Consider the following 24,386-nt stretch of genomic DNA (forward strand, 5'->3'; position numbering starts at 1 on the left):
ACACATCATTTGGAAAGAATTGGCACCAGAAGGATCCTCAGAGAGAAGGATCCCCAGGGATCATTTATCCCAATCACCAGCACAGCGCAGCCTTTCCAGGAGGGAACAGTCTACACGGCCAGTGGTCAGCTGCTTTCTGCTGGGATGCTCAGTGGGGAGGCGAGGTCCCATAAGAAAAGCAGCTTTCCCCCAAGTTGCAGGAAAGCTTCTGAGGAGATCAAAATGAATCTGCTCCTTTCTAACTGTCACTTCATTGGTAAAACTGAAATAACCACCCCCCCGCAAAAGTCTAAAGGCTCCTCTCATAGTCACACAATAGCTTTCTAAATGCTGGAAAACAACCATCAAAGTCCTATAATCTTTTCTTCTCTAGACTAAACATCCTGTGGTCCTTCAAAATTTCTATAAAGCTTGGTTTCCCGGTCACTCACCAATCTCGTCTCCCTCTTCTGTAGGCTGTTTTATCAAAGATGACCTTCTCAGAGTATTGTGTCTACTCCCGACAAGGTCTAGTCAGTGGGAACACTGTCTCCTTTCGGCTGCCTGTTATAGGCCAGTGAGTCTGCATTTGCAGGTACATCAGATGACAAGATGTCACTGTACCTGCCTAGAGCCCAGGGCCCAGTAAGCATTTTTAGGATATTAAGTGAAGGTTTGGGCTAATGAAAATGCCTGCAGGATTTTTCTTTTCTTCTTCTTCTTCTTCTTTTTTTTTTTTTAGTGTGAAAATGACAGTTTGCTCTTATCTGCACTTAAGCTATTGAATTTTTGAAATTAAATGCAGGATTTTTGTTCATTCCTATTAATTTCACCTTGGTTTCAGCACGAAGTTCCTAATTATTATCACCACTAATTCTATCATTCCATATGTTAGCTTTTCATTTCTCACTCCCAGCTTTGTGTCTTCAAGATATGTAATAAGCATGTCTTACTTCTTTTTAACTGTCATTTATAATGGAATAGAAAAAGATGGCCAAGGTGAAGTCTTTATTGTAAGTAGTTGGATATCATGTTATACACTGTCTATCCCTTTCCAAAATTCTTTCCAACTAGATGGTAGAGGTCCTTTAAGGGCAGGCATGATGTCATAGTCTTCTCAGATGCGCAACAGTGACAAGCGCTTACTAGTCCTAAGTAAATACCTGCCATTACCTAGATTACCCAGGCCATGCTAGTTTCGTCTCATATGAAAGCAACTAAACTTTGGGCTAAAAAAAGGCAAGAGGCATTATAGGATGCATTCACTGGAGTCTGGTTCAAATTCAGGGACTTGTTACAATCCTCCCTGGAACTATTTAGTAAATGTCTAATTTCATATATTGGTATCTAGTTTACTAGGTGGATCTTTGTAAGAACAGATTTTAAACAGTCTTTTTATTGGCTGGCCATGGTAAAAAAAGATCCCCCAAAGCTCATACAGTTCCTGTATACAAAATTCAGTTATATGATAAATGAATAATGTTAGATTATATGGAACCCTCAGGAGAACGAACCCTCTCACAATTCAACCCCGGGACCCCTCTGACTTGGTCCCTTGGTACCTTCCAGGTCAGACTGGGCTCTGTGGACTTGCCAAAGTCCAGATCCACATCACTGATGTAAAGTTGGTAATGCAAGTTGGTCTTTGAACAGAAGAAGCAGGGATGCTCTTTTTATTGCTTTTAAAAACCATCCTCCAACTCCCTTTTGAAGAGCAGGCACTAAAATAAACTTTGACCTCCAACAGATCATAGCTTAAATTGAACCTAGGTTGATTTTAAAAGATTTCCATGCCGATCAAGATGACACTTCAGTGGAGAAGGTCTCTGGGGCCCAAAATAGATGGACCATCATGAGTCAGAAAGCACGCACCAACATTACTCAATACATTATAGGAAAGTATCATCTCCTGGAGAATCCTTTAGGTACGAAGCTGTTTCCCAGAGTTCCAGATTTCCCAGATCAAAAAGAAACAAGATATGCTTGTCCAATACCTTCTGCCAAGCAGGAACGAGTTTATAAAAAAAATGTTTTGAAAAAACTATAGGTCAAGAGGACCCAGTGAGTTGTAAGAGTGATCGTGCCTGTGAAAGGTTTGGAATGCCAAGGTGTCGGGTTCATCCGCAGTAGGATCCAAAGAAGGTTAAGAGAGAAAAAGACACTGTATACTGCTGTCCAAACAAATCCCTTCTCCAACACTTACTAGCTGCTTTACCTTACTATAAAACGTTTGCAGCATTCTGTTTTCTTGTCTGCGAAATGATGAGGTAGTAACATAATGGTTCCTACCTTAGAACATTGCTGTGAACTCCATTTAAAATGCTTGTTACACAGCCCAGCACATTCAGACACCACACTGCTGACTGTTGCTACGGTTCTGGTTACACTTTGGTGTTATCTGGTTGGACAGGACTGCCTGGAAGGCTAAGGGATGGGGCCTCTGAAGGCCTTGGAGAACTGAGAACACACTTGGCAGAGGACAGAATATTGCCTTGCTGGGGCAAGCCTAGGTGGAAAGATCCAAATACGTCTCTAAATATTACCCAGCTTAGAAATCTGCAACCGCGGAGGCAAGTGATGTCATGGACAGAAGTGGGCTTGGAGTCTGACAGATTCAAGCCTGAATCCTTGCTTTTGAACCAACTTGCTATAAGATTTTGGGCAAATCATTTAATCCTTCCCAGCTAGAGTTTCCTCACTTATAAAATGACATTAATGCCAAACCCTGTCATTGTGAGGATTAAATGAGTCAGGCCATATCAATGTCTAGCCAAAGGCTCCTACAGAATTCTTTTGTTTTTTATAAGTTTTTTTTTTTTTTTAAGATTTTATTTACCAAAAATAGAGAGCACAAGCAGGGGAAGCAGAAGGAGAGGGAGAAGCAGGCTCCCCACTGAGAAAGGAGCCAGATGTGGGGCTCGATCTGACGATCCTGGAATCATGACCTAAACCAAAGGCAGACACTCAACCAATAGACACACAACCAACTCAGTCACCCAGGCATCCTGCTTCACAGAATTCTTAGCCTAAGATTCTGCATGGTCCCTGAGGCCATGGCAGGGTGGAGGAGGTTGGATTTTAGGAATAGGTTCTAATCCCAGTCTTGACCATTTATTTTTAAAGATTTATTTATTTACTTATTTTGGGGGGGAGAGAGAGAGAAAAAAAAACACTCATGAACATGGGATGGGGGAGGGGCAGCGGGGGAGAGAGCACAGACCCTGACTCAAGGCTTGATCTCAGACCCTGAGATCATAACCTGAGCTGAAATCAAGAGTCAGGTGCTGAACAGACTGAGCCACCCAGGAGCCCCTATTTTATTTATTTTTTAATTTTTTTTTTTTAAATGTTGGTGTTCTGTGGAAGATTTTGTCTTCCCAATATTTTGTTGCCTGTTGTTCATGAGAAATTTGAAAGCTACTGGCCTGCCAAACAGTATTTACCTAGTAACATTTCAAGTTTTGCAAGTTAAAAAAATTTTTTTTAATTAATATGTATTTTTAATTTTTTTATTTAAAGAGAGAGAGTGCTCACGTGAGTGCGGAAGGAGAGAGAATCTTAAGCAGGCTCCTTGCTCAGCGTGGAGCAGGACGTGGGGCTCAACTGATCTCATGATCCTGAGGTCATGACCTGAGCCAAAATTGAATCAGACACTTAACTGACTGAGTCTCCAAGTTTCACAAGACTGAAATGTGAATCCATAAAATGCTCAGCACCGTGATTGTTATGTAGTGAGTACTTACATAAATACTACACATTTTTTTTCTTATTCTTTTGGTAAGTGTTTGGCTAACCTGATGCCTAGAATGATCACACACCTGATTTGTTTGGGACAGTCCTGGTTCACTCTTGTCGTCCTGTGTAACTATTAATAGAGCCACCTTTCATTTCCAGAGGATGCCTTGCTGTGGATGGTAAGTTTTTTGTTCACCCTAATTCTGGCCTGTCCCATGTCATGGAAGAAAGTCATTCCCCCTCACCATACAAGTGGTGTTGGCTGCAAGGCTCTGATTTCTCGGTGGCCAAAGAATATGAACACAATATTCGGGAAGGCCAGAGAGGATTCAGATATACCGCTCTTCTAGAAGTGTCAGATATCTCCTATCACATTAGCCTGACCAAACACACAAAAAAATCAGTATCTTCTGTCTCCATGCCGGGAAGCACGTAGCTTTGTCAGCTGGGGGTGGACTCACATTAGAAGGAAAAGAAATGTAGTTTTTTCCTTTCACTCCTTGGGAGGGTGTGTTGAAAAAAGCCCTCCAGATGCCCAGGAGAGAGATTTGGTTTTTAACATGTTAAAATTGTGACCTTTTGTGACTATTAACTCACACATACAGACAGCAACAGCCTTTCCTGCTGCTCCGCCCAGCCCGCATCCGGTCTAATCAGTAGACAGAAGAAATTCTACAGTGGTGACTCACTTCTGGGCTAACAATGGAACTTACGCTCCTTGGCTTTTTATTATTTTTGAATCTGGAATTCTTTTGGTAAAGTTTGGTACAGTAAATTTAGAACAAAAGGTGTGGATGCTAATGTGCCTCATGGGTAAAGCTTCGACAGCTTGGGCGTGAGTCAAGCCAGGCTAATGTCTGCTGCTGTAACTCAGGTGTCTTGAGCAAAGGTTTTCCCCAGTTCTTTATATAGATGTCATATGAAAGAGGGAGAATTTAAACATAAGTGTTCTGATTCATTGTGACCAGGTACTCTGAACACAGACACTTTCTCTGGAATAGCTGTGTTCCACAGTATTTATAGGGCATAAAACCAGACAGATCCAATGATAATCCAATCATAATTCACTGCTCAAGCATATTTTGAACTCCATTTTTTTCCCCTGAAAATTAACCAATTTTCTTCTAAACACCCAGGCTAACACCCAATTAACTCCAAGTTGAGAAGAAGGAAAAGGTTGTCCTGGCAACCACTTGGGAGATTCATTTGGAATAATCTGTTTTATAAGAGGACCTCTTGTTAAGGTCTCAGGAACTGTGATGTCAAGCAAATAAGCCCATACCAATTTCTGGGGCTTTATTCTTAAGTTTCCTTAAAAGAATGAAATGAAAATGTTTAATTTCTGATGTTCAAATGAGATCTTTGGAATTCACTAATTAAGGGGATCTTTGCAATGAGTTGGGAATGCAGGAAGATATGGATAAATGTTAAGGGTAGAGCTGATAAAAATTATACCAACAGGTGGAAATTTTAGCTTTGGAGTTATTTTAAACAAGTTTTGGAAACAAAGAATACTTTGGGGACACACATTAGCCTAGAAAACTGATGGCTTACATATGCCTCCTCTTGAATTGTTATAGTTAAAAAAAAGAGAGAGAAAAATCATCACACTGGAGTGATTAATCAAAACATTTAAACAATGATATGACGCACATTGGAAGCATTTTTCTATCCTGTCTGGGAAGCCACAAGCAAGGTCTTTGGATGTAATTCCAATTTAGGCCTCCAAGGTAAGGATGTACAAAGACAACAGCAGATTTCACCAGTGACTCTCTAGAAGGAGGATTAGACAGATTGTTTCCTGTTTCTGGGGAAAGGGAAAAAAAAAAAAGGGAAAGAAAAAAGCCTTGGGATTGCAGAGTATTTTATGTGCTTCACTTCCCAAATTCTGTTTTCAAGTTCTTCCAGGGTCCAAAGGTGCCAAGCAAGATTAAAAGAAATTTGATGGGAAGAAATTGTCCGAGGTCAACCTCCCAGGGAATGCATTCCTTTCATCCCTGCCTAGATGTCTTCTGATGGCCACATATTGTTCTTTAGTCATTCTCTATATGCCTGGAAGGCATTTTTTGAGTTTCCTGGGCCACTTTATTATGATGGATTATTATTATTTTTTGAAGGGACAGCTGTGTCTTTCATATTCAGTATATAAATGACTTTCTGTCACTATTTCACACCACAAAACCCTGGCACACAGAAACCTAAATGATCTTCTGAAGTAGGAGCTAAATATGGTAAAAGCTCATTGGTTTTCCTTCAACAAGGATTATTAGTTAGATGGGATAGTCATAACAATGTGGTGATGTTTAAGATTAAGAGATTTAAGGAGCTCCCGGGTGGTGCAGTTGCTAAGTATCCTAGATTCTTGGTTTTGGCTTAGGTCATGATCTTAGGGTCATGAGATTGAGCCCCCCAGTTGGACTCCATGTTCAGTGCAGAGTCTGCTTGAGACTCTCTCTCCCTCTCATTCTGCTGTGTGCTTTCTCTCTCTAAAATAAATGAATTTAAAAAAGAAAAGATTAGAAGATTTAAGCCAGGTATGAAAGGTCTCAGTAATAAAACATGATTATACTGGGTTCAGTTTAGTGGCAATATTATAGGTCCTTTTTTTTTCTTTTCACCATAATTCTTGAAAACTGTTGACCTATATATGTACGGTAACCTTCCATTAATAGGAAAACATGATTGAACAAAATATCCCTTTTTGTCATGATGGCCAATAGAAAGTTCATTGTATTTATCATATCAGCTATTAATAATAGTCTAAGCTGAAACCACCAGAGATAAGCCATTTTCCCTGGTTTATACAGCAACTAGTTCAGGGTCATTGTCAAAGGCAGGGCTAGAATGGGAACCTCCTCTCAAACTGTATGTAACTGAATTCAGTCTCCTACTCCAGAAAACAACAGTGTTTTGGAAACCAAACAAATTCAGAATTCAGCCAATCTCATTAGAGCAAAACTGGAAGTTCAGTTCAGAATGTCTAAAGAACCCCCAAAGAGTCAAAATTCATTATGTGACTTTGGACACATCATTCAGTCCTTTTAGACATTGGATTCCCCCTGAAGAATGAGAGACTTGTATGATATTCCACCAGACCCCCCCCCTTTTTAAAAATTTTATTTATTTATTTGACAGATAGACACAGTGAGAGTAGGAACACAAGCAGGGGGACTAGGAGAGGGAAAGCAGACTTCCCGCTGAGCAGGGAGCCCAATGTGAAGCTCGATCCCAGGATTCTGGGATCATGACCTGAGCTGGAGGCAGACGCTTAACAAGTGAGCCACCCAAGTGCCCCTCGACCAGATCTCTTTTAAATCATCCTTTTCCTAGTAGGTGTCTGGCAAGTGCTTTGATTGTCTGTTATTGCCATCATTGTTCTCTACAGAAATAAAGTTCAAAGACTCAAAGAACACAATAGCTGAGAGAGGGTTTAGAGAGTCAGATGATCACTTCCCAATCACTGAAACCCAAGATGGAAAACGCATCTTATTGGAGGGGTCCTCGAATCCACCTGTGCTCCTAGCCTTATCAGTAGACCAAATAAATACACACACATATGCATCACTAATTTTCAAGTGCACGTAGGTACTGTTTTGAATCACAGAATGAAAGTTAATTTACAAGCGTTAATGACTTCAAAACATAGTTACCAAGTTGAAGTCCGTAAAATATTTTACTCTTAAAAAAGGGGGTCCTCATACCAGAAGAGATTGGGGGACCACGGATATGCCCCATTTCTCTTTTACATATGTAGACAAAAGGCCTAGAATGGAGTCACTCATGGACTTAAGGCACAGCCAGGATTAGCACCAAGCTTTTTGACCTCTGGTCCAGCGACCTCCAGTACCTCGTACTCTAGTGGCTGCCTGCTTCCTAGTCCCACCAGCCAGCTGCTTGGTCCCAACTGCCTGCTACCTACTTCATCTTTTAATTAAAAATGAAAGCTGTGGGAATGAAGGAATGATCCTTTAATGCACTTCTAAATAAAACACTTGTGGGTGCCTTGCACTGAATTTGAACTCCTACTTGGAAAAAAAGAAATCCTAATTTAGTTCAAAATATGCTCAAAAGTATTATTAAAAAGAGAATCACAGACTTGTGGATCTACAGTGAGAACTGTAGCCTCTATTAATAGAAGTTGCCCTAAAGCCAATAAAAATAACATGTTGCCAGAGAATGAGGAATCCACCAAATGGCCTTGTCATTGTTGTTACAGTGGAAACATCCATTCAGCATAATACTCATCTCTAAACCAGACCATCTGAATTTATTGCTAAAATGCAGATTTGTGATCTGAGTAAAAATTGTCTGCTTTTGTCATGTTGAATAACAGTAATCGGGCATTGTAATTTATTATTATTATTATTATTTGGAATCAGGTTTTTTATTTTAAAGATTTTATTTTTTATTTGACAGAGAGAGACACAGCGAGAGGGCACACAAGCAGGGGGAGTGGGAGAGGGAGAAGCAGGCTTCCCACTGAGCAGGGAGCCCGATGTGGGGCTTGATCCCAGAGTCCTGGATCGTGACCTGAGCTGAAGGTAGATGTTTAATGACTGATCCACCCAGGTGCCCCAAGGAATCTATCCTATGCCGAGGTGCCTGATGCATGTACAGTAATAAGCATTTAGGAAATGTTTGTTGAATGAATGCGTGCACACATGATTCAGGAGCACTGCTCTAAGCAGAGACATTGGGTGCCCCCTCTACAGGACACACGACACAGGAATCGGGCCCATATACAAACACTCATCCTAAAAACATCCCACCTCAGGGTCAGCTTCATGGGCTTGTGATGGGCTGGGTCACACTAGCCCCCTCCCCCATGCTAAGAAGGACCTTGCCCTTGGGTTAATGCTCTGCTGTCCCTATCTTGAAATTCTTAATAACTTTTTTTAACAGGAGCCCCACATTTTCATATTGCACTGGGCCCTAGTAGCTCATCTCACCCTAAGGCATTCTTGTTAGAGCTCTTCTGCTTCCTCTCCACGCCCCTCACCTTCCCAGTGCCCTCAGCTCTCTACCAGTCCTTGCAGAGTCTCAGGTGTGCACAACTTTGGGGCGCTCTCTCCAAATCCCTTTTGTCAAAACCCAAGTTCCGAGTGTATTCCTAATGCATGGAGTTTCATTCGCTCTAGCCTCCCCACTCTAACTGGAAGGGACAGATCATCTTGTTTAGACTAAAGAGTTAATAGCTGAGAAAGTATAAGGTGTTACCTTCACCTTCTATCTCCACGTTCAATGAACTTTAAACAAGAATGATTCTTTTCGTCAAGGATTGGCTCTCTAATAGCAGTATTTCAGACATTCACCATACACAGATATTTTAGGCATCCTCCATAGACAGATATTTTGGGATGAGGCATCTTGCTATGTTCCTCAAATGATATTCTCAAGGCAACTGCTGACAGTACCACTCTGACTCTTCATGAAACAGCTCTCATTCATACTTGACGTTATTTTCTAAAAATTACGGTATCATTGCATTTTTTTAATTGGCAAAGCGTTAACAAAAAGATATGTCTGTCAAGCAGTTTTGCGATAAACATATTCGGAAAGACTGTTTACTTTCATCTGTGATGACCACACTCTTTGGGTTAGAAATGGGAAGTCCTGGGTTCCAAAGAGGTCTCCTTTGCCAGCTTTTTAACTACATAATCTTGGACAAGTTCCTTGACGATCCTAAATTCTTTGTTTCCTTATTTAAAACAAACAGAGCCAAAGAACACCTCTGTTCCTACTTTTGGGTTCATTCTGGGAGTTAAATGAGACTTGTGAGACATTTGCTTAAAGGCCATGGCAGGGGGTGCCTGGGTGGCTCAGTGGTTTAAAGCCTCCGCCTTCAGCTCAGGTCATGATCTCAGGGTCTTGGAATCAAGCCCCGCATCGGGCTCTCTGCTCAGCAGGGAGCCTGCTTCCTCCTCTCTCTCTGCCTGCCTCTCTGCCTATTTGTGATCTCTCTCTGTCAAATAAATAAATAAAAATCTTAAAAAAAAAATAAATAAAGGCCATGGCAGGGAGGCCATGCATGGTTATGAAATCAACTTCCAAGTATCAATACTGCATTCTGGAATGTCCGAAGACAGATCCAGAACTGAAGGCGAGGGTGACCACAGGGACTAGGGCTGGGGACAAGGTCTGAAGAACTAATGAAGAATGAATAAGTTACAAGAGCAGAGAGGTGGGTGATCAGATTTTCTGGGGCCTGTTTTCTTTTACTGGCATGAGTTGAGGATGTGGTCAATCACCTACAAACTGGAATTTTCACAGTGAAATATGACAGGAAAAAAATTAGAAACTGTAGCAAGAGGCAAGAAGCCTGGGGGAAAAGCAGTTGGATGAGGTGAAGGAAAGGAGGAAGTTTTTCTGTCTTGCTTTTCATAATAACTAGGGGGAGTGCATAGCAGAAGGAAGAGACCAAAAAAAAAAAAAAGAAGTCTGTGTTGATCCCATGAAGGCAGGCAGGCAGGCAGGCAAAGGAAAGCCGTTTCAAAGAAGGTTTTAAAGAGAGGATCCACTTCATAAACAACAGAAGCAGCTGCTCAGAAAGAATGTATGTAGAAGAGATGTTGATTAATGACTCAGTGAAAATGATTTCCAGACACGTCCTGGCAGTAATTCAGATCCAGGGGGGTAGGGAGCCGTCAGATCAGCAGAGAAGTTTTGATATGTTTTGGAGATCCTATCGGGAATAAAAAGACAAGCCTTGTGGGGAGACCTTGGTGGTGATGGAAGGCCAAGGCTAAAATATCTGACCGTTTGCTTTAGGAAGGAAGGAGCCGATAGAGGAGGCATTGTGATATGGTTTAAAAAATGTATTTGTGATTCCATTCAGAGCTAGAGGACAATCTGGCAGACCTGACAGGGGGATGTGGCTGGGAAGGGGAAGCCAAGGGGGGCTTCAGGCTGTAAGAGCAGGTGGGGGAGGGGGAGATGTGGGGAGGGTAAACAGGCAAGATGGAAGAATTAAAAAGCCAAAAAAAAAAAAAAAGAAAAAGAAAAAAAAAAGAGCAAACCAAACCCATTTTTTCCCCTAGGTGTTGTTCCAAATAGGGTCAGGGATGTTGTTGGTCATCCGGGTTCGGGGTGAGCCTAGACCACGGAGGGGCCTGGTGCTTATGGACTTTCAGTACTCGCCATAAGAAAGCAGGGCGCAGGGGTATGGACCAACGTCCCCGAGGAGTTTGGGGTCCTGTGCAGGAGGCTTGTGTATGGAAGAGGTCACTGTGGGAGCAGGTCCAGGCTGACTCGGTGCGGTCCTTTACCCTCCGATGCAAGCCCCACTGCCGGGTGAAGGGAGGCCCCCGGTCTGGAGTGAAAATCCAGACCCTATTCCAGCAAGACAGAGGGACAGTTCTGGATGGAAGGACACTAGGACAGTAATTGCAGGAGGAGAAGAAGAGATCCCTGGCGGAGATCTTATGTACAGAAAGAAAATATTTTTGGAAGCAGTTACATGTGGGGGATGGAAAGGGGAGAAGTGGGAGGGGTAGAGAGAGTATTAGAAACATGGGCTGAGGGGCGCCTGGGTGGCTCAGTGAGTTAAGACGCTGCCTTCAGCTCAGGTCATGATCCCAGGGTCCTGGGATCGAGCCCCGCGTCAGGTTCTCTGCTCAGCGGGGAGCCTGCTTCCTCCTCTTTCTGCCTGCCTCTCTGCCTACTTGTGATCTCTGTCAAATAAATAAATAAAATCTTAAAAACAAAAACAAAAACAAAAAAAGAAACATGGGCCGAGCATTCTACTAAGTACGTCCTGGAGGTAATCTCATCTCTCTATTGCCGTAGCCCCGAGAGGCACATGTAAGAATACATATTGCTTCCAGTTTATGGATGCGTGTTTAGGTTTCTTGCTACATATATCTAAAAAAACAGTGGGTAAACTTGACTGCATGTTTACTATGTGCCAGGAATTTATAGATTATCTCTTCCTCCTTACAACAATAGCAAGTAGATACAAGTATGACTTCCATCTTCCAGCCAAGAAAGCCTGGACATGGGGGGGTGTCTTAGAACTTGCTGAGGTCCACACAACCAGGAAAGGGAAGCCGCCATGAGGCTCACCCAGAGGCCACTGGGGGTAACTATGGCAATGAACAGCTGCTGCGAAGCCAGTCAAAACTGAGAGAAAAAGAAACAGAAGACACACTGACAAAGACTTAGAAGCCATTCCTGAAGACGAGAAAGGACAGCAGGGCCAGGGAAAGGACAGAGGGATTTGGAAGTTTAATTTTTAGAGATAGGAGAAAATGTGTTGGTAATTTTAATAACAATGAAGACAATAAAAACACGGTACACATTAACTGAAGGTTTACTATGTGGCAGATCCTACTCTAAGTAGCATATATGAGAGAATAGAGATGAACTGAATTTTTAGATCAATCGTGTGTCTCTTTTATTGAAACCCCAGGATGTAGCACATAGTAGGTGCTCAATAAATATTTGTTGGATGAATCTTTAAGGGTAACCATCTACACTTTTTGGAATCTTTGGGCTCCAGGGCTGAAGTCCAAAAGACTCAGCTCCCATGGCCTCCTTGTTTTCTCACTCCATAGCATTTATCTGTGTCTGAAATTATCCTGCTTTCTTCTTTCCTTTTTTATTGTCTGTCTCTCTCTCTACATGAGCATGTAAACCCTGGGAGAGCCAAGACTCACTCATCTTGTTCAGTGCTACACTTGTAGCATCCAGAACAATGCCTTAGGCATAGGAGGCAATTAATAACCATTTGCTGCATGAATGAAAGAAGAGAACCCACTCTTCTAGCCCTTCCAGAAAACTCCTGAATTGCAGAGCAGAAAGGCTGGCTGCCCACTAATGAGGATGGGGCATCTCTTCCTGTGCCTGTTTTCAAAGAGCATCTGTTTACTTTCTCCATCACCGACTCGACTGAGAGGCTTAGTTGTGGAGGAGGGAAGATGAGAAGTTTCTGGTTTGCTTTGTTTTCAACACAGATAAACACAGGTCATCACAAAGATGACTGAACCATCTCTGTATGAAAACAACTCTTCCATCTCACACCCATTAGGATGGCTACCATTAAACAACAACAACAAACATGAAATAACAAGTGTCGGCAGAGGTGTAGAGGACTTGGAACCCTTGTGCCCTACTGTGGAAGGCAGCATGGCAGTTCCTCAAAAAATCAGAGAAAATTCCTCTATGATCCAGTAATCTCGTTTCTGGGTATGTGTCTAAAAGGATCTCGACCGCTATTTGTATGCCCACATGCATGATGGGAATTATCCACCATAGCCAAAAGGTGGAAGCAACCAAGTTATCTATTGATGGATGAAGGGATTAAAAAAATAGGATCTATACACAAAGGGAATATTATTCAGCCTTGAAAAGTAAGGACAGTCTGACACATGCTACCACATGGACGAATCTTGAGGATATTATGTGAAGGAAAATTCCAGGGTCCCGGGGGCCGGAGGGAATAGGAAGTTGTGTAAAGGGAACAGAGTTTTGCCAGATGAAAGGAGCTCTGGAGACTGGCCACACAACACATGAAGATACTTAACACCACTAAACTAAACTGTACTGTTAACAAAGGTTAAGATAGTAAATTTTTTTATGCGCATCTTTCCCAATTAAAAGAAGTAGATTAAAAAAAAAGATGACTTGGGGCCCCTGGGTGGCTCAGTGGGTTAAAGCCTCTGCCTTTGGCTCAGGGCATGATCCCAGGGTCCTGGGATCGAGCCCCGCATTAGGTTCTCTGCTCAGCGGGGAGCCTGTTTCCTCCTCTCTCTGACTGCCTCTCTCCCTACTTGTGATCTCTGTCTGTTAAATAAATAAATAAAATCTTAAAAAAAAAAGAAGCAATCAAATACAAAATATGGAAGATTCCATAAAAACATTAAAAAAAAAGATGACTCTTGTTAGTGTGACATATGCCTCATTTTATACAATCAAGATCCTAAAGTGAATGATTCAGCGAAGTCATATGAAAATGCAGAGTAAATAAAAAGGAAGAGTGTGTAAGACGAAGAAGGAACAGTATCACCATAAATAACCTGTATTAGAGATGAGGAGGGATTAAACATAAACTTTTGGTTTTGCACTCTTTTTTTTTTTTTAAAGATATTATTTATTTACTTGAGAGAGAGAGCATGTGTACACGAGCATGTGTACACTGCGGAGGAGGGCAGAGCGGGAGGGAGAAGCATCCTCCCTGCTGAGCAGGGAGCCGACGCGGGGCTCCATCCCAGGACCCTGAGACCATGACCTGAGCTGAAGGCGGACGCTTAACCGACTGAGCCACCCAGGTGCTCCTGGTTTTGCATTTTTGATGGTCGTGTTGCAAATAACACTTTGTTTAATGGCTTTTTAATGTAAGATATACCTCAGCATTTTACACAGATCTCTCTAGAGATTTAAGACTTTGGAGCCTGCGAGGGTTATGAAGTCAGGCTGATCAGATCATGGCGCTCAGACGTGACATCTCTGGTCCCCAGTCCCGCAGACACTCACCTGTCCACACGAAGCTGGCAGACAATGCTTAGCGCATCGACAACTCCTTCCTCTTTCAACTGTCGACAGCCAATGGATGTAGCAATAAAACACCCCGTTCTACCTATCCCTGCACTGGAAAGAAAAGACAAAGAATGAAAAGGTGGAGGAAAAGTAAGAAACATAGAATATATTATTTTATTTATTTATTTAGGTTTTTTACAAAGTTTTTAAATTTTTATTTATTTTTAAAATTTCTTTTCAGTGTTCCAAAATTCATTGGGTTTTTGAAAATTTTAATTCCAGTATGATATTCACCTCTGGGACACAAGATAGAGATTGGACAATTCCATAGGTGCTCCTCGCGACCAGAGTACTCCTTAACCCCTATCCCTTATCTAACCCACCTCTCCCCATGACTCCCCAAGAGAAAAGACGGTCTTTCAAAAGGGTACATCTAATTCGGAAACAGCAAGCCAGGCTTAGCAACAATGACGAAAGCTCTCAGACCCAGATGACACACCTGGCCCAGAGCAAGGCTTAAACTTCGATCCGTCATTGAGTTCCTTGCTGCAGGGAGAGTTGGGTGGAGGGAGAAAAGAGAAAAAGCCACTGTCATTATTCTACAAAGAATAATGCAGACCTGAATTTAGGGAAGGTATAGGCACTAGAAAGGAGGAGATAGACTTAGACACATCACAGATGTGAATCTGGGGGACGGGAAGAAAGGTACTGCCTATGAGACAAAGGGAGAATTCTAAATGAAACAAGATGGGATTGGGAGGGAGACAAACCATAAATAACTCTTAATCTCACAAAACAAAATGAGGGTTGCTGGGGGGAGGGGGTTTGGGAGAAGGGGGTGGGATTATGGACATTGGGGAGGGTATGTGCTATGGTGAGTGTTGTGAAGTGTGTAAACCTGGTGATTCACAGACCTGTACCCCTGGGGATAAAAATATATGTTTATAAAAATTTAAAAATTAAAATAAAATAAAATAAAAAAGAAAGAAAAAAAAAGGGAGAATTCTAGAAGAAGGGCTGATTTGGGTGCGGGGCAGGTTGTTTTTGGATATAACGATGTTGAAGATTCCAGTGAGGGACTGAAGATTCAGCTGGGTTTGGGAGAAGGATGTGGCCAGAGGCACAAGCTTCTGAGTCATTTAAATCCAGGTGATCAGTTGAATAGAAACGCTATCCTATCATCCAGGAGTCCTGGAGGGATTTGCTCATTCATCTGCCCTGGATGGTAAGTCATCCCCCTAACAAGCCCTTTAACTCCCTCCCATCCCTCCTCCCTCTTCCCCTCCTCCCACCCCTCAGCGATTCAACCACTAATAGCCTATATGCAAATTTCTCTCAAATTTCCATCTAAATTCCCTAAGTTTCTCCTAAACTCTAGATTAGCATTCTATCTCTTAGCTGGAACTCTTGATGTTACTATTTTGCACTGGCTTCAGTTCAATGTATCTAAATTCAGTGTATCTAAAACAGAATTAATTATCTTTTCCCTCAATGACATTACCAGTTAGCCACAAGTTTTCCAGCCTAGAAATCTTGGAGCCATCTCCAACATCTCCCCCCCCTTTCACTGCCCACATCCAATCTGTTACCAATTCTTATATTTTCCACCTCTACTGAAGCTTCTGGGATCCATGCTTTCTTTTCTATAAACTGTGCTCACGTTTTCGACATCTCCTTACTTCATGGTTAGCAGTGATCTCATTATGGTTGCCAAGTCTTGAGTCTCTTCCTGGACTAATTCACGATATACACAGCTGCTAGGTTCATCTTTCTAAAATAGGGATCTGATCATATTACTCTCTACTCAAAGACTGTAGATGCCTCCCAGTAGTTATGGGTAGTGTCTGAGCTCTCCTCTGTGGTGTCCATGACCTTGTGTAATACGAATGGGGCTAACTATCAAGCTTTTGGTCTTTCTACTGTCCTCCTTGTATCCTTTGTGCCATTTTTGTCATCTACATGAATCACTGCAAAAAATGGCTTTTATTTTCCAACTTTCCTTTCTGTGTTAATGATATTCCTTCCGTCAGAAACTCTCTCATTACCAGCCTTTAAAACCACAAACATTGGTCATTTTTTAAGATCCTGCTCGACATCATTCCAACTCTTAGAAGCTTTCTTCAGTCCTCATGATTTGAATTAATAGTTTCCTTCTCGGCACTCAAATAGCATTTGTTTCTTTTCTTTCTTTCTTCTTTTTTTTTTTTTTTTTTTAAGATTTTATGTATTCATTTGAGAGAGACACAGAGAGAGACAGAGAGAGCACAAACAGGGAAAGAGGTAGAGAGAAAAGCAGACTCTCCACCTCGCTGAGCACGAGCCGATGGGGGGTTCAATCCAGGGACCTAGAGTTCAAGACCTGAGCTGAAGGCAGATACTTAACTATCTGAGCCACCCAGGCGTCCCTTTGCACTTGTTTCTTACTGAGTGGGAGTGCAGAGGAATTCAGAGATGGAAGGGGTCCCTTTTACTGAAGAGTCTATAAAGAGTTTGTTTCATTAAAGAGACAGGATTTGAACTGTGCCCTAAATGACAGGCATTTTGGTCATGGTGAATGAGAGGGAATATTGCATGTATGAGAATGGTGTAAAGAAAGAATTGCTGTAGAGCAGGATATATGATGTGCAGTAGTAACTAGACTAGCTCGGTCTGAAGAGAAAGTTACCTTAGAGAAATGGTGAGAAACAAGACTGGGCAAGCACACTGGGGCCTAAAAGGATCTTATAGGGAAAGCTAAGAGGTTTGGACTTCGTCCTCTAAAACAGTTGTGCTTTCCTTTTTGCTGTTGTTGTTGTTGAGAATTTGATAAAACTTAGGACTTCAATGATCTCTATAGTTATCCATAGGCCCCGGGTTAAGATCTTTTGCTCTAGGCAATGGGGTGCCCCGAGAAGTGCTGAGGAGGAATTCCAAATGATGGAGGAGGATTTGGGGAACATCAGGCAAGAGAAGTGGATGGGGTAGCCTGCGCTGGGGGTGGGGCACGGGGCAGTGGGGTGTGTTTGTGCAATTAGCCGACTACTTCTAAAATACATGGATGAGGTCATTAGGGCCTGAACTTGGGTGGTTGGACAGGAAGTGATGATTATGGGAGAAGCTTTGAAGGGAAAGCCAATCTGGTGACTGATTAGATACTGAGGCTGGAGTTGAGAGAAGAGCCAAAGATAACTGTCAACATTAGATGTTGAGTGCTTGGAAAAAAGCTGCTCTTATTCTTAGAAATAGTCATCAGCAGGGGAACTGGTTTTATAGGGGAAACAGCTCGTTCATTTTAGATATCCTGAGTGATTTATGATTTTGGGTGGAGGACAGTTCCAGCCCTAAAACATGACCCCTTAGGCTGTCTTTCCTCACCCACAGGCAAAGTTTAGGATAAGGCCTAATGCTAGAAACTGGGTAATGACTCCCTTGGATATATAGATATACAGTAAATTTTACTCTTAATTAAACCACAAAGGTTCAAGGAAGAAGGAGGCTAAAGTTACAATGTTAATTATATTTTATTTGTTACAAATATCATCAAAAGCTATCTTACAAGGCTTATGAGTTTAAACAAAGCAACAAAAATTACTTTGACAAAGTACAAAGAAAAAATAAATGACTGGTTATGTAAATTACTTTAAAGCAATTTGCTTTCGTTTGGGCACACTAAAAGGAAAAGGGGAAGGAGGTATCAGTTATGAGAGGAGAGTTTTAAGCTAGAAGTTAAGGAAGGGGCTCACCTCGGACATCTGTGGCTTTTATCTGCCTAACCTCCAATACCCACGTTCTGGTAACTACACTTTGTTCTCCTTTTGGTGAACTACCACTTACCCACTTCCCCCTTCATAAATTTATTTCCACCTTTTTTTTTTTTTTTTAATGAAATCACTTTTCAAGTAGCTGACTAGTTTTTACCACGTTTGATATAATAATGCGTGTTCTCAAGATACCATTCAAGTACGGTTCAATAAAAAAGCCAATGACAATTTTTTAAAAACGTGCCATTCCTCCCATCAAAGAGTCTGAGGAGACTAAACAAATCGATGTATGTTTCAAGGTCGAGGGCTGAATAAAGTCTCCTGTTCCCTGAGCCATTGATGTAAAAGTGCTGTTTTCTCTACTGTGTTATCATTGTTTGCTGAAATGACCTGATACTACTGGACTTCATTTCTACAATGTAGCATCTCAATTAAAAATCAAATATGAGGAAGTGAGCCAATTTCAGTAAATACTGAATTTACCTACAGAGTCACAACCAGGAAGCACCACCCAGCCTCCACCCGTTCGATGGCTTTACAGAGGATGGACCGTTGCTTCGGCAGGAAGGACAGCTCATCCCTTACCTGCAGTGGACGACCACAGGCCCCCGGCCCGTGGAAGCAAGTCTGTCTTCTTCGACATCCAGCATGAGCTGTAGAAGAGGTTGAGCACTGTCTGGAGTCTTGTGATCGGGCCATGAGGTGTACCAGTAATGCTTCACATGCTGGGTGTGACTTCCTTGCTGAAAATAGCAAGAGTCACCAAATGCCTCATTTACTTGTGGAACTAAAAGTCATCCAAACCACAATACTGAATGCCTTCTATCACTTCCAGCTTGCTGGCAACTTACGTCTGGATGGAAAAAAGATATCTAGGAGATTGCTGAAGTGCCCTTTTCTATGTTGAGAAAACATGACTTTACATACGATGAGATCTTGCCTCTATTCAATGAGAAATGGATATTTACAACTGAAAAGGCATGTGAAACCTACACAATCTACACGTTTGTGATTTATTGTAATAAACAGAACGGCCATCGCAAAGGAAGCCAAGAGGGAATTGGAATACGGTGTGCTTCCTGCTCTTTGAACATTCTTGACAAGCGATGATAAACATATGAACCCACCTAGGAACACTTGATTTTATTCTTGGCCCCTACACTTGACTTTCTACATTCATCCCAAATTGCAGTTTATAGCAGCAGTGAGGTGACCCAGGAGTACAGGAGCTATAAGGAAGGGGTCACTAAATGAGACAAGCTTTGAGGCAGGGTCCATGTACATCATCAAGTAACCCAATGCCCAGTGTGGGGGGCCTGACACAGAGTAGGCTCTCGAGGGTATGTGTTGAAATGGGTGCCTTCCTATCTCGAATTGCCCTCTAAAACCCTCAGTGAAACTCTGCCTCTCCTCTCTGTGATGCTTCTGTTTCAGCAGTGAGGTTCTAGATGGGGTTGAGATCTTTGAGATGATTGTTCTCTAGAAGCAAAAATAATACCATGGCAATGTTCCTCAAATCTGCTGCCCGTGATTTCAATAAGATAACTTTTGGATGATGTAATGTGGTCTGGGGAAAGTCCCCATAAATTACTGTAACTCCACGTTTGGGAGGATCTCATCAACACTTCAGGCTTGTCTTGCTTCCCACAGCCACCCACAAACACAGATTTTCTCTTTCACGGTTTCTAGGCCTTATTAAAAGCTGCTTAAACCAAAGGCACGTTAAACAACAACAACAACAACAACCAAAAAACAACACCCCCCCGAATCGTGGTAAAATCTCTAGTATAAATCTTTAGTTAAAGACATTTGAAAGGTTAAATCAAGAATGTTTTGCTTATAGAAATTAGAAGATCACAACATCCTACTTAGTGAATTTCCTTAATGCCTACTTGTATTAAATTAATTATTCCACATACTAAGAGTAGCTTATGACAAAGAAATACATGAGGGGATGATTATCATTTCTCTTTGATCTTGACATTATTTTTTTTTAATTGAATCTGTAATACTTCTTAGGATAAATAATTTCAGAGGAGAAATGTAATCCTGTCATATCATCCACTTTGTAGATAGCGACAGCTACATAATCTTACCTTTAAGACAAGGTTTCGAACAGTGTAGTTGTCACATTCATTTACATTGATGACCAGAACCTCAACTTTCCCATATATTCCTCTCTTTTCTGGCCAGTAAAGCACACATTTCTGGAAGAGGAGAAAAAAGAACACAGCAGATAATAATGATTTCACTGGCCTTTGAGTATTTTTCATTGAAGTATCTCAATAGTTTTTATTTAATTCTAAAAATATCAAGTATTGATTTTACAAGGCTAGAAATGTACTAAAAACCACTGAATTATACATATTAAACAATTGACTTTTATGGTATGTAAATTACATCTCAGTAATATTTTAAAAATGAAGTATCAATTTTTACATGTGCCTGCCAAACACTATTGCTATGAACCCCATACAAAAAGGGGGAAAATTTCCCCAAATCTGAAATGAATAATCTTTGACAAAACAGGACAAAATATTCAGTGGAAAAAAAACAGTCTCTTTAATAAATGGTGCTGGGAAAATTGGACAGCTATATGTAGAAGAATGAAACTCGGCCATTCTCTTATACCACACACAAAGATAAACTCGAAATGGATAAAAGACCTCAATGTGAGACAGGAATCCATCAAAATCCTAGAGGAGAACATAAGCAGTAACCTCTTCGACATTGGCCACTGCAACTTCTTTCAAGATCTATCTCCAAAGGCAAAGGAAACAAAATGAACTTTTGGGACTTCATCAAGATCAAAAGCTTCTGCACAGCAAAGGAAACAGTCAACAAAACAAAGAGGAAACCCACAGAATAGGAGAAGGTATTTGCAAACGACACTACAGACAAAGGGCTGATATCCAAAATCTACAAAGAACTCCTCAAACTCAACACACAAGGAACAGATAATCACATCAAAAAATGGGCAGAAGACATGAACAGACACTTCTCCAAAGAAGACATACAAATGGCTAACAGTCACATGAAAAAATGTTCATCATCTTTAGCCATCAGGGAGATTCAAATTAAAACCACATTGAGATACCACCTTATACCAGTTAGAATGGCCAAAGTTAACAAGACAGTAAACAACATATGTTGGAGAGGATGTGGAGAAAGGGGAACCCTCTTACACTGTTGGTGGGAATGCAAGTTGGTGTAGCCACTTTGGAAAAGTGTGGGGACTCCTTAAGAAATTAAAAATAGAGCTTCCCTATGACCCTGCAATTGCACTCCTGGGTATTTACCCCAAAAATACAAATGTAGTGAAAAGAAGGGCCATCTGTACCCCAATGTTCATAGCAGCACTGGCCACAGTCGCCAAACTGTGGAAAGAACCAAGATGCCCTTCAACAGACAAATGGATAAAGAAGATGTGGTCCATATATACAATGGAGTATTATGCCTCCATCAGAAAGGATGAATACCCAACTTTTGTATCAGCATGGACGGGACTAGAAGAGATTATGCTGAGTGAAATAAGTCAAGCAGAGAGAGTCAATTTTCATATGGTTTCACTTATTTGTGGAGCATAAGGAATAACACGGAGGACACTGGGAGATGGAGAGGAGAAGTGAGTTGGGGGAAATCAGAGAGGGAGAACCATGAAAGAACTCTGAGAAACAAACTGAGGGTTTTGGAGGGGAGGGGGCTGAGAGGATGGGTGAGCCTGGTGGTGAGTATTATGGAGGGCACGTATTGCATGGAGCACTGGGTGTGGTGCATAAACAATGAATTTTGGGACACTGAAAAAATAATTAAGTTAAATTAAAAAAAAAGAAAAAGAAAAGAAAAAAAAAACCCTGAAATGAAGAACGAAAGTGAGAAGTTAAGAATTAAGAAATTTAAAAATCCAAGTATTAGACTTTATCATGCAATGGAATAAAAGGAATTTTTTTCACAATGACTGGGCCAAGTTACATTTCCCTGCTCCATCCAGTTGAAACATCTAATAAATCTGTGATGTGTTAGATGCCACAGAATGAAGGTTCCCTAGTAGGTAAAGAGGATGTAATGACCATTAACACACCTATGGTATTACATTTTTCAGGACTGATGGTCTTTTCACCAATAGAGTAGATTAAAATAAATGTATAACAAAATTATTAAAAGAAAAACAATTTTTATAGCAGATCCTCTTTGAAGGATTTAACAAGAATAATAATAATTATATTGCAACTGTAGCATTATTAACTGGTAGTTAAAGTGCAGGCTTTGAAGCTATAGAGCATAGGTCCAGATTCTGGTTTTGCCACTTATGATTAGCTGAGAATCTGTAAGAAAGACACTTAATCTCTGTGGCCTCAATTAACTCATCACTTACTACATTAAAAGCACTCAGGACAAGGCCAGACATGCAGTAAGCATTTAAAACACATTGTTCTTCTTCTCATTGTTCCAATTTTAGGTTTTTGATCTAAATGATTCAATCATTACTTCATTATACATTAGATCATACATTAAATATTGTATAATTATTATATCCAAGCTACATTATTAAAAGAAAAATACAAAACGAGATTCAAGCATACATACAGGCTCATAGTATGTATTATTTTGCCTTTTAAACAGCTCCAAAAAAACCCCTATGAATTCTGACTACATATCTCAATGATTAAGAAAGGGAAGTGTGAAAGTTGATGTTCTATTTCAAGTGCCCAGAGAAGCAATGTTAACTTTTGTTTAAATAGAACTTATCATTTTCTTGCAAACACACATGCACATTTATAGAGAAATTCCTTCACATTTAGAGAGAAATTGCCCGCGGTCAGGACCTTTTAATCCTTGGGACACTTGTTTTTTGACATCCGAGGTCAAAGGCATAGGACCACACTTGGAAAAAATTCGGAACTTACAGATTCAAAAGAGCAGCACAAGAAAGAATCACATAGGTACAGAACTGATGGAAAAGATATGTAAAGTATCAGAAACATACCCCGGGGAGTCTATCATGCTAAGTGCTAGCCCCACTACATTCTAGAGCCAGGATGGAATCCCTGTTTCTTTCATCCATTACAATAAAAACACATTTGCATCCTCTGAGTTCCTGGTCCTTTTCCAAACAAAGTAAATCATTTTCACCTCTATTTACATGCCACCCCACACCCAAGACCGGCAGGCGATCGGGCTGAAGGCATAACTCTGGCTGACATAACATTAACATTAAGAAAAAAAAAAAAAACCTTTTACAAATAAAGCAATTTATTTCTCTCCTCATTTAGCAGTGCCAAGTGTCTCAAATTTCCCAGGTTTGTTAAAGAGAATCATACTAACCAATTTGCCTGGTTTCTTTCAATGAAGCATCAATTATTTCGCTGTGAGACCCGAGCTATTGTGTATCTTAAAACCCATGCCTCCTGGATGAATCCAAGAAGAGTGACAAAGAATCTTGAAAAAGGTATTGAACAAAGAAAGAGGCATTCAGCGGTCCAGCAGTCTGGCATACGTGCCCCATTGTCCCGATGAGCCCCGGAGCAGCAGGCCCCTCTTTGGAAAGGTGGCTCTTGAAACCGGTAGGAAAAAGCTGCAAGGCAGGAGCTCAAAGCCTGCACCCTGACTCTTAACAATCCTCGAACAGGCTTGTGCACCTACTTGATAAATGGAAGCGCGGCTCAGTTCTCTCAAGCTTGCCGGGGCCCTCTTGAATGTTTTTCTTGACTCTTTACCAAAAATGCAATTGGCAGTCGGCTCCCAGTAGACAATGCAATGTGACTTGTTCATTCAAACAACCCTTAATTAGCATCCCATCTCCTTTCTGAGATACAATAGCTTATTTTTACACACTGAATACATTTTTCCCCCTTTTAGGAGCACATAGAAAAAGAGACCAGATAAGTGTGGGTGCTTTTCAAATGTGAGGTGGGGGAGAACTGCAAATGCAGTTGTTTAAAGAGCACAAGTTCACGTTCAAATTATTTTTGTGAACAGCTTTTTAGGGGTTCTTTATTGCAGCGCTAACAATGATCTGAAAGGCAGAAAATGCAAGGAAGGAAAATGCTCTCTTACAGATAATATTATGAAACCCCACTAATTGTAGGTAATTCAAGAAAGCATGCTATCTCGCAGAATATAACCCCAAATTATCACTATTCTTTGCTAACTGGGCTGATCCTTCCAGTGAAATTATCTATTAATTCCAAAAATTCATAATTTGGAGGAAAAAAGGTTTTCAGAGGCTCATGTGTCTCTTGTACAAATAAGTAATTAGTGAACCCTGACTGTAAAGATTCTGGTCATCAACCAATTCTTCATAATTAGTGGTTTATTATTGCAAAGCAATGCAAACTCCTATATTTTTTTGATCTTTCTTTTTTTTTGTTTGACCATCCCTCTCACTTCCACCACATTGGGGCTATTTGTGTACAGGGAGGAAGGCAGTCCAGCCAGTAGTTTAGTTGCCTGGAAAAA

General features: G+C 41.1%; 1 protein-coding gene across 4 annotated transcripts in view; it reads right to left on the minus strand.

Annotated features, from left to right (window-relative positions):
* Positions 1-24,386, minus strand: part of PTPRR (protein tyrosine phosphatase receptor type R) — a 240,454-nt gene that overhangs the window by 3,644 nt on the left and 212,424 nt on the right. For all 4 annotated transcript variants that reach the window (XM_004752436.3, XM_004752437.3, XM_004752438.3 and 1 more), the window contains 3 exons: positions 20,024-20,134; positions 18,513-18,670; positions 14,185-14,298 (listed from right to left, as the gene is read on the minus strand). In XM_004752436.3, coding sequence (XP_004752493.2) covers positions 14,185-14,298; positions 18,513-18,670; positions 20,024-20,134 — 383 coding nt within the window. The remainder of the gene's footprint in view (positions 1-14,184; positions 14,299-18,512; positions 18,671-20,023; positions 20,135-24,386) is intronic.

This window comes from Mustela putorius, unplaced genomic scaffold (genome assembly GCF_011764305.1).
Source record: "Mustela putorius furo isolate JIRA1106 unplaced genomic scaffold, ASM1176430v1.1 tig00537227_pilon_pilon_pilon, whole genome shotgun sequence".
In the NCBI taxonomy this organism is placed as follows: domain Eukaryota; kingdom Metazoa; phylum Chordata; class Mammalia; order Carnivora; family Mustelidae; genus Mustela; species Mustela putorius.